Source organism: Dryobates pubescens, chromosome Z (genome assembly GCF_014839835.1).
Source record: "Dryobates pubescens isolate bDryPub1 chromosome Z, bDryPub1.pri, whole genome shotgun sequence".
NCBI classification, from domain to species: domain Eukaryota; kingdom Metazoa; phylum Chordata; class Aves; order Piciformes; family Picidae; genus Dryobates; species Dryobates pubescens.
In genome coordinates this window covers 132266153-132276755 of record NC_071657.1, presented here as the reverse complement: position 1 = coordinate 132276755, position 10603 = coordinate 132266153, and the positions used below count along the sequence as shown (strand labels likewise).

At 45.4% G+C, this 10603-nt stretch overlaps 1 protein-coding gene across 1 annotated transcript; it reads right to left on the bottom strand.

Moving 5' to 3' along the window:
- Positions 1 to 547: 547 nt before the first annotated feature.
- On the bottom strand, positions 548 to 10587 carry CCDC59 (coiled-coil domain containing 59). The gene is made up of 4 exons (XM_054177864.1): positions 10455 to 10587; positions 7606 to 7828; positions 3979 to 4078; positions 548 to 861 (listed from the first exon to the last, which is right to left on the bottom strand). Exons 1-4 carry the CDS (start codon positions 10585 to 10587, stop codon positions 700 to 702), a joined length of 618 nt encoding a protein of 205 aa, XP_054033839.1. The 3' UTR covers positions 548 to 699.
- Between the last annotated feature and the right edge of the window lie 16 nt (positions 10588 to 10603).

Genomic DNA, 10603 nt, shown 5'->3' with positions numbered 1-10603 from the left:
CAGAACAAGAGGACACAGTCTCAAGCTGTGCCAGGGGAAGTTTAGGCTCGAGGTGAGGAGAAAGTTCTTCACTGAGAGAGTCGTTCACCATTGGAATGTGCTGCACAGGGAGATGGTGGAGTCACCGTTCCTGGAGGTGTTCAAGAGGGGATTGGATGTGGCACTTGGTGCCATGGTCTAGTCATGAGGTCGGTGGTGACAGGTTGGACTTGATGATCTTTGAGGTCTCTTCCAACCTTGGTGATACTGTGATACAGTCTGTGCTCTTTGTTTTTATGGGCAAAATCCTATCCAACAGCACACAAAACACTCCTAGCCTTGGCAGTTCATTTTACTGCTCTGAAGTAAGCATAATTTTAGTAGTCACAATTGTGGGAAGTGTTAGGAGCTAGGAAAACATTCTTTACAGTGAGCAGATTCATGTTCAGAGGGCACTAGACTCTAGTATTAGGACTGGGATATTACATAGTTAATAGACTTTAAGTTTAGAAATACAGATCGTTTATTACAAAGGTCCCAGATCCCTCTCTCTCAGCACAGCACACATATTTCAGGGTAAATATCCTCCAGTATTGGACTGATGGGATAAGTCAAGCCAGTGACAAAAGCCATATAGAGGCAAGGCATTATTTATTAAAAGTAATTTAATAAACTGTCCAGAGGTAACTCAAAACCTGCACTTAAAACATATGCAGAGTTTTATGTATTTTGCTGTATTTTCTGAAGCAGAAACTCCACTTGCAAGTTGAGATTTGGCTGTCCTCTTTTTGTCTTCTTACTCAGTATTTTATAAGCTTCCATTTTCTTTTGCTTGTACAACCGCTGAGCTTCTTCTCTTTGTTGCTTTCTTTTCTCTGCTTCCTGAAATTAAACAGACACAAGGATGAAATCATAATATAAGACTTTCATAATATAAATACTTCCTGTTAACTATGAAGCTGTCTATAAGCAATAAAAATGACTTCTGCAAAGATACTGGCAATCAAAGATACTGCATCAAAACATTGCATTGCCTAACGCTTCAAGAGAAGAGACAAGTTTTTCTTTGGCAGAACATCCTACAATCAGGGTTGTAGCTAAAATATATACTGCTTCATTTCTGTGAAATGAGCTCCTTCACTTTTCTCCTCCAATGACAAGCTAAGTGAGTCTAAACACTAGCCTATGTAGACTCATAGAATCATCATAGAATCATAAAGTTTTCAGGGTTGGAAGGGACCTCAAGGACCATCAAGTTCCAACCCCCCTCCCATGGGCAGGAACACTTCACACTAGATCAGGTTGCTCACAGCCACATCCAGCTTGGGCTTAAAAACTTCCAGGGATGAGGCTTCCACCACCTCCCTGGGCAACCTGTTCCAGTGTCTCACCACCCTCATGGGGAAGAACTTCTTCCTGACATCCAATATGATCTACCCTCTTCTATTTTTGTTCCATTCCCCCTAGCTCTATCACTACCTGACACCTTACAAACTCCCTCATCAGCTTTCTTGTAGGCCCCTTATTGTGGAAGGCCACAATAAGATCTCCTCAGAGCCTTCTCTTCTCCTGACTGAACAACCCCAACTCTCTCTCTGTCTCCACAGAAGAGGAGCTCCAGCCCCCTGATCATCCTCGTGGCCCTTCTCTGGACACATTCCAGCACACCCAGATCTTTCTTGTAATAGGGGTTCCAGAGCTGGACACACTACTCCATGCGGGGTCTCAACAGAGTAGAGTAGAAAAGGGGAATCACCTCTCTCAACCTGCTGGCTATGCTTCTCCTGATGCAGCCCAGGATACAATTGGCTTTCTGCAAGTGCACACTGGCAGCTCATATTGAGCTTCTTGGCCACCAGCACCCCCAAGTCCTTTTCTTCAGGGCTGCTCTCAAGCCAGTCGCTGCCCAGCCTATGTCAGTGCTTGGGATTGCCCCGACCCAGATGCAGGACCTTGCACTTGGTCTTGCTGAACTTCATGAGGTTGGCATGGGCCCACCGCTCCAACCTGCCAAGGTCCCTCTGGATGGCATCATGGGGGTAAAAAGTATGTGATCATCATACCACTGTTCCACACAAATGATTACCATTACTGTGGTACTCAGCTACTGTTTGGACTGCCTCAATATATCAAGTAAGACTGAAGCTGTTGACATCTCCCTCAGGAGAGTCTCACATGCTGCTGAACGAAAATTCCTTACAGGCTTGCTGGTTTTTGCTTGTTCCTATTTTTTTCTAAGTAAGCTGAACATAACACTGATTTCTTTCAGCATGATCTTTATCTAATATTCATAAAAGCAGCTCTCAGTTCAACAAGCATGTAGCTCGCCCAGAATCACAGCTCAGCTTGCACAAAACTACTCTAGTTTTTCAATGCAGCTAAACTGAAGAAGTGATGCTTTGTCCAGCTTTATGTTTATACAATACTTATACAGGAGTTACTGAAACACAGTGTGTCAGCAAGATGTAACAACAACTTATACAATGTCACAATATCTGCCAATTTTCACTGCAATAGCCTGCTGGGAGAGGATAGAACCTGTTACATAAGGATGTCTTAAATTAGTAACTCAACTGTGCTATTCAACCATAATACTAAGATATGCCCTGTAAGTCCCATTAAGCCTGAAGGAGATAAAAATTACTAAATATTTTGTCTGTGAATACTATTTAATTGTTTCACTGTTGGTCAAAGTGCAAAATAAGATAGCACTAGAGAAACACCATAAGGAATCACATAAAACATTCAGGATGGCAAAGACCCTCAGGATCACCAAGTCCAACCCAGAACCCTGCTCTACAAGCTTCACCCCTAAACCACAGCCCCAAGCACCACAACCAAACCACCTTTAAACACATCCAGGCTTGGGGACTCAACCACATCCCTGGTCAGCACATTCCAATCCCTGACCACTCTTTCCATGAAAAAAACTTTTCCTAATGTCTAGTGTAAATATCCTTCCTAAATAGGATAGAGGACACAGTCTCAAGGTGCACCAGGGGAAGTTTAGGCTCGAGGTGAGGAGAAAGTTCTTCACTGAGCGAGTCATTCGTCATTGGAATGTGCTGCCCAGGGAGGTGGTGGAGTCACCATCCCTGGAGGTGTTCAAGAGGGGACTGGACATGGCACTTGGTGCCATGGTCTAGTCATGAGGTCAGTGGTGACAGGTTTGACTCAATGATCTTTGAGGTTTCTTCCAACCTTGGTGATACTGTGATATATACTTCCTAGGAAGGAAATAAATTCTTAGGAAGGAAATATCCTTCCTATATAGGAAGGATATTTCACTTTTCATTGCAAGATGATAGTATTGCTATTACTTTTCCTTCTGTAGTATTGAAGAAGTCTAGAGTAATCCACTGGGATACACAGATCAAGCTCTAAGTTTTCTTGATGTACCAACTGACCTAACAGAATTGTGCTAACAGCAACTGCAAGACAAAAACAGTAAGAACAAAGAGAATGACAACTTTGAACACCTGTATGCCTGGATACTACTGTCAAGTTGAAACAGACTGAAATAACAATACCTTTCTTCCTTTCCTATGGTCCTGTTTGGGTCCAGATAGAATAGAATAGAATAGAATAGGTTGGAAAAGACTTTCGAGATCAAGTCCAACCTATCACCCAACATCATCTAATCAACTCAACCATGGCACTAAATGCCTCATCCAGTCTCTTTTTAAACACCTCCAGTGATGGTGACTCCATCACCTCCCTGGGCAGCACATTCCAATGGGCAATCACTCTCTCTATAAAGCATTTCTTCTTAACATTCAGCCTAAACCTCCCCTGGCGCAGCTTGAGACTGTGTCCTCTTGTTCTGGTGCTGGTTGCCTGGGAGAAGAGACCAACCCCCACCTGTCTACAACCTCCATTCAGGTAGCTGTAGAGAGCAATAAGGTCTCCCCTGGGCCTCCTCCAGATGAAGAACTTGACAGAAGTGGTATTAATACAGTCATTGTCTACAGCCAAGAAATATCTCCATTTAATGTTTACCTCTTTCTTTCTAGCACGCTCAGCCTGTATTTTCTCATATTCTTCTTTTGCCTTCTGGTTGGCTGTTTTCTTCTTAAACTTCCTTTCAATTTTCACTGACCTGTAAGAAAAAGCACATGCACCTCAGATGTGGACTATCACCAAGCAGACATAACCACATATCTCACAGTGACTGCAGAATAAGAGCACAGTCTTCCATGCTTCCACTGTTGGTTTTTGTTTGGGTTTTTTTGCATTTTGGGGGACATTAATCAGAAATACACTTTTCAGAAGGCTCACCCTTCTACACTGGATGGATACCTATTTGCATTCACTCTTACTCTTACCTTATTGCTGTCTACAACTACCTGAAGGGAGGTTGCAGCTAAGTGGAGGTTGGTCTCTTCTCCCAGGCAACCAGCACCAGAACAAGAGGACACAGTCTTGAGCTGCACCAGGGGAGGTTTAGGCTGGGTGTTAGGAAGAAGTTCTTCACAGAAAGAGTGACTGGCCATTGGAATGGGCTGCCCAGGGAGGTGGTGGAGTCACCATCACTGGAGGTGTTTAGGAAGAGACTGGATGGGGCACTTGGTGCCATGTTTTAGTTGATTAGATAGTGCTGGTGATAGGTGGGACTTGGTCTTTTCCAGCCTGGTTTATTCTATTCTGTTCTACTCAAGACCATTATACAGCATGTAATGAGCAGCTGGCATGGAAACACAGCAAACTAAACTCTTCCAATGCTGGGTATAGCAAAGACTGGACTGCATAGAGCTTTTAGTAACACACATACTTTATCTGCTGGATCTTCAAATGGATGGTGTTTTGTGAAGTTTGAAGAGTTTAAAGAGAGAGAGTTTTTTCCCCTCATCATATGGGCTCGTGAGAGCTAGTGAAATAATGAATGCACTAGTTTATAGCTGTACTATCTCCTTCTAGCTTCAGCATATGGATACAACTGCAGAGACAGGAGGACAGCCCACTGTTAGCAGACTCCCTGCCAGAGAAGTCAGGCTGACATGGCAAAGTGGAAAAGCACTGTAGTAATGATGCCTTTCTGAAAGCTGCTGCTTCTTGGAGGACATGGCATACTGTTGTCCTTAATGTTCTGAAATTAGAATCTCAATTCATGTTCCTTCCAAGTTTCAAAGCAAGAAACCACCCAGGTATCTTCCATTAATTAAAGCAGTAAAAGAAAACCAGTGCCATGTTCCTGGCATTTATTGTCACACTGCTTTGAGTGGATTTTTCTGGTTATTCAATTCCTTTTTTGTTTTCTCCTTTCTGAATCACACTAAAGCCAGTAAATAAACAGCGTGGCCACAAAGACATTTCACACTTGAAAAATGTAAGCCTTGCTAAATATTCAACAATTGTCCACAAAACACGTTTTTGACTACTGTATTACAGCACAAAAAGTTGAAACTCAGCCATCACCATCTCTGAACTTTGAGACAGACGATTAAAAGGAAAGAGAAAAGAACATTTGCTCTTACTTGAACATTTGCTCTTACTTTCGTTTAGAAATACTCTTAGGGAGAATAAAAATCTTTGCTGTATTCTCAGCTCCACCTTGTGGTAATACCCTGCAATGACACCTCGCCATCTCCAGTCCCAAGCTACTTAAATTGCGACCTTTGCTAAAGACAGAATTACCTAACGAAGTCTTATCACAGTATCACAGTCCTTTGTTGCCATTTTACAGCCCCATCGAACACTGAAGTCTGTTTCACAGACTAGAGTTCACCACAGCCCCTCACGGATTAGCAGTCACACTCTTGCAGAATTATGACTTCTGGTTTGCAATCCAATTGCCAAACTCAAGATAAAAAATAAGACACTCTCCTGTCAAAAAAATATCAGTTCTATTTCTGACATCCTCACAAATCAGCTGCCTTTTCCAGACAAAACACTATTTTTCATCCTACTGCTGGGTTTAGATCCTACTGCCTTTTTCTCCTCTCCCAGGCATCCTTCTCAGTAAATTGAAAGACTTATTACACTCCTTGCAATGAGTACAAAAGGGCATTATTTCAGTGACTGTACTTGAATGCTGTTTGAAAACACTGCTATGACAGTGTTAGACCTGAGTGGCTGTGCTTTTCATTTCAGTGACATATCTAACCAAGACTTCAGAGGCAATTACTGTCACACAGGGAAAAAATGGTTTAAGTTGTCTGATACTTATTAGCCCACAAACAATGAAACTCCATTTGACTTCTCCCAGTTATTACACATGAATTTAAGACAAACCACACCAAACCCCAAGCATCACCGTCAAATTATCATGACATCCCTATTACTTTTTTACCAAACCCTCCATTTCATATTACTTTAAAGTTCATCATTAAAATCCTCTCCCCCAAACTAGGCCACGCCACAAAAGGATAACTCCTGCAACCACTGTTCTGAGGGCAGCTGCAGGAGGGGTGAAGAGTGCATGGGATTGCAAAACACTTTCAAGCTGACCAGCTGCATGCTGCATAGAGCAAAACAATAACAATCCATGTGTGCCAGGAACAACATCCTAACGTTGAAACCCTTTGATTGGAACATGCTGCAGAAGACACCTCCTTGACATGCTGGCACCTCATATTGGGAAAAAAATTTAGCTTATATATGTGGTTGCATTTCACTGATTAAAAGTGATTGATAACAAAGAGTATAAAAAACAGCCACTCTGAGCAATACTTACCTTGGGTTAGGGACTTTGGTTAGAATAGAATAGAATGGAATAGAATGGAGTAGAATGGAATAGAATAGAATTAAGCAGGTTGGAAGAGACCTTCAAGATCATCACGTCCAACCCATCATCCAACACCATCTAATCAACTAAACCATGGCACCAAGCACCCTATCAAATCTCCTCCTAAACACCTCCAGGGATGGTGACTCCACCACCTCCCTGGGCAGCACATTCCAATGGCCAATCTCTCTTTCTATGAAGAACTTCTTCCTAACATCCAGCCTAAACCTCCCCTTGCACAGCTTGAGACTGTGTCCTCTTGTTCTGGTGCTGGTTGCCTGGGAGAAGAGACCAACCCCTTCCTGGCTACAACCTCCCTTCAGGTAGTTGTAGAGAGCAACGAGGTCTCTCCTGAGCCTCCTCTTCTCCAGGCTAAACAATCCCAGCTCCCTCAGCCTCTCCTCATAGGACTGTGCTCCAGAGCTCTCCCCAGCCTCGTTGCCCTTCTCTGGACACGTTCAAGTGTCTCAATGTCCTTCCTCAATTGAGGGGCCCAGAACTGGATACAGTACTCAAGGTGTGGCCTAACCAGTGCTGAGCACAGGGGCACAATGACTTCCCTGCTCCTGCTGGCCACACTATTTCTGATGCAGGCCAGGATGCCATTGGCCTTCTTGGCCACCCAGGCACACTGCTGGCTCATGTCCAGCCTACTGTCAATCAGTACCCCAGGGCCCTTTCTGTCTGGCTGCTCTCCAGCCACTCCAACCCCGGTTTTCTGATTCTGATGCAAACTCATCAAAGCTTATGTTTACATTTTCTAACAATTAGGAAGAATTCTTGGGATCCATCAGCATTCTTTTAGCAAAACAAACCATCATACTTAAGTCCCAGTGTAAGACCTGAACTATTTAATGATGGTAACAAGTACGTGGGTTTAGAGACCAATTTAAAACACTCACTCTGCTGCTTTATCCAGTTTTCCTTCTGATACACGTGAGTCATCCGGAGCCCTGCGCCGTTTCTTAAGCATTTCTTCCTCCGCCAGGTAAAGATGTTTCAAGTGCTCTGGATAGGTTTCGGTAAACTGATCGTCCTGTTGTGGATCTCCCTTCCTTCCCCTTCTCAAGAATTTCTTGTACTGCCTTTCGATCTTCTGTTTTCTCCGAAATGCAAATCCTCGTCCTGAAAGCACAAGGGGAAACGGGAGTCAAACGCACCTGCCCGGAAGCCGGCGCAGTTCGGCGTTACCAGGACCACTTCGATCTCTTTTCCTTGTAGAATAGAAAAAGCCAATGCTTCTGCTAATTTTCATAGAATCAACCAGGCTGGAAAAGACCTCAGAGATCATCAAGTCCAATCTGTCACCTAATACCTAACACCTCCAGACAACTAAACCATGGCTTCAAGGGCCACATCCAAGCCTTTTTTTGAACACCTCCAGGGACAGGGTCCCTGGGCAGCACATTCCAATGGCCAGTTACTCTTTCTGTGAAGACCTTTCTCCTCACCTCAAGGCTTAACTTCCCCTGGTGCAGTTTGAGACTGTGTCCTCTTGTTCTGGTGCTGGTTGTCTGGGAGAAGAGACCAATCCCCATCCAGCTACAACCTCTTTTCAGGTAGTTGTAGAGAGCAACAGGGCTTCCCCTGAGTCTCCTCTTCTCCAGGCTAAGCAACCCCAGCTCCCTCAGCCTCTCCTCATAGGGCTTGTGCTCCAGACCTCTCACCAGCCTCGTTGCCCTTCTCCGGACACGTTCAAGAGTCTCAATGTCCTTCTTAAACTGAGGAGCCCAGAACTTGATACAGTACTCAAGGTGTGGCCTCACCCGTGTTGAGTAAAGGGGCAGAATGACCTCCCTGCTCCTGCTGGCCACACTGTTCCTGATTTTTTATTAGAGATTAATCAAAACTTGAAGGAAAAAATATTGTTAGAAAGCTGTTCCTTACTGCAGCATTGCAGCTGGTGTGGGTTTACTGAAAGTTACTGCCTGGACCCTTGAGAGAACACAGCGCTGCAAACATACCACTCAATGCACACTCTGCAGCATGCACCTCTGCCATAGCTTTCAAATCTGGAGAAAAGGTAAATTAATGTGTCAGTGCTCTCCAGATTTTGACAACTTCACAAGCAACATCAAAATGGATTCTAGAAATGAATCCTAAATATAGTCTGAAGGAGAGAGTGATAATGGTATCACAGAATCATGGAATATTAGGGGCTGGAAGGGACCTTGAATGATCATCCAGCCCAAACTCCCTGCCAGAGCAGGAACACCTATACCATGCAGGAACACATCCAGCCAGGTCTTGAATACCTCCAGTGAGGGAGACTCCACAATATGCCTGGGCAACCAGGTCCAGTGTTCTGTCACCCTCACAGGCAAAAAATATTTCCTCATGTTTCCATGGAATTCCCTAGGCCTCAAGTGCCACCTATTGCCCCTTGTCCTGTCAGTAGGCATCACTGAGCAGAGCCTGACTCCATCCTCTTGGCACTCACCCATTACATCTTTATAAACATGAATGAGGTCACCCCATAGTCTCCTCTCCTCCAAGCTAAAGAGACCCAGCTCCCTCAGTCTCTCCTCATATGGAAGATATTCCACTCCATCATTTTTGTGGCTCTGTGCTGCACTCTTTCAAACAGTTCCCTGAGGTCCTTCTTGAACTGAGGGGCCCAGAACTGGACACAATATTCCAGGTACTAAGCAGGGCAGAATAGAGGGGGAGGAGAACCTCTCTCCTACTAACCACAGCTCTTCTAATCCACCCAAGAATACCACTGGCCCTCTTGGCCACAACAGCACATTGCTGGCTCATGGGCAACCTTCCAGACACTGGGACCCCTAGGTCCTTTTCCCCTTCACCGCTCTCCAACAGGTCAGTCCCCAACCTATACTGACCCATGGAGTTGTTCTTTTCCAGGTGCTAGACTCTACCCTTGCCCTTGCTGAATTTCAGTTTCTCCCTGACCAACTCTCCAGGCTTCTAAGGCTAGCTGAATGGCAGCACAACCCTGTGGTGTCTCAGCCACTCCACCTAGTTTGGTGTCATCAGCAAACCGGCTGACAGTGCACTCTGTGCCCTCATCCAGGTCGTTGATGGATATACTGAATACTACTGGTCCCTGTACTGACCCCTCAGTGACTCCACTAGATAGAGGCCTTCAACTAGACCCCATCCCATTGGTCACAACTCTCTTGACTTCTTTCCTTCAACCAGTTCACATCCACCGCACTACCTGATCATCCAGACCACACTGCCTCAGTGTAGCTGCAAGGATGCTGTGGCAGACAGTGTCAAATGCTTTACTGAAATCAAGATAAACCACATCCACCACTCTACCATCATCTGTCCACCTGGTTATGTCCTCATCAAAGGCTATCAGTTTGGTCAGACATGACTTCCCCTTGGTAAAACCATGCTGACCGCTCCTAATGACTCTCTTGTCCTTCATATGCCTAAGGACAGTGCCGAGGATAAGTTGCTCCATTACCTTTCCAGGCATGAAGGTGAGGCTGACCAGTCTATAGCTACCTGGATCCTCCTTCTTTCTCTTTGTGAAGTCTGGAGTGACATGTGCCTTCCCCCAGTCCCCAGGCACCTCTCCTGTCTGCCATGACTTATCAAAGATGCTGGAGAGTGGTCTGGCAATGACCTCCGCCAGCCCCTTCAGCACCCTTGGGTTCGTGCCATCAGGATCCATGGATTTGTAGATGTCCACATTACTTGACTGTTCCTGAACGCAGCCCTCATCAGCCCAGTCTCTCCCACCAGGGCGCCGCTTCACGCTGCCCCACGGCCGACTCACCCTCCTGGACGCTGCCCATGACGTCGCGCAGCAAGGCAGGTCTCCACTGCCGCTTTCGGCGCGGACCGCGGGCCGCCGCGCCTGCATTTCTGGCAGCCGCCGTGCGGTGCCCGCCGTCCCGGGAAGCCGCCATCGCTCTCCTGGCGTCG

Bases quoted from the DNA above. Each gene is read 5' to 3' on its own strand.
- CCDC59 (XM_054177864.1), bottom strand. From the start codon at position 10,587: ATGGCGGCTTCCCGGGACGGCGGGCACCGCACGGCGGCTGCCAGAAAT. The intron at 4,079-7,605 runs GTGAGTGTTTTA...TTTTTCTTACAG, and splicing joins AAACTGGATAAAGCAGCAGA to GTCAGTGAAAATTGAAAGGA. The intron at 862-3,978 runs GTAAACATTAAA...GTTTAATTTCAG, and splicing joins AGCGTGCTAGAAAGAAAGAG to GAAGCAGAGAAAAGAAAGCA.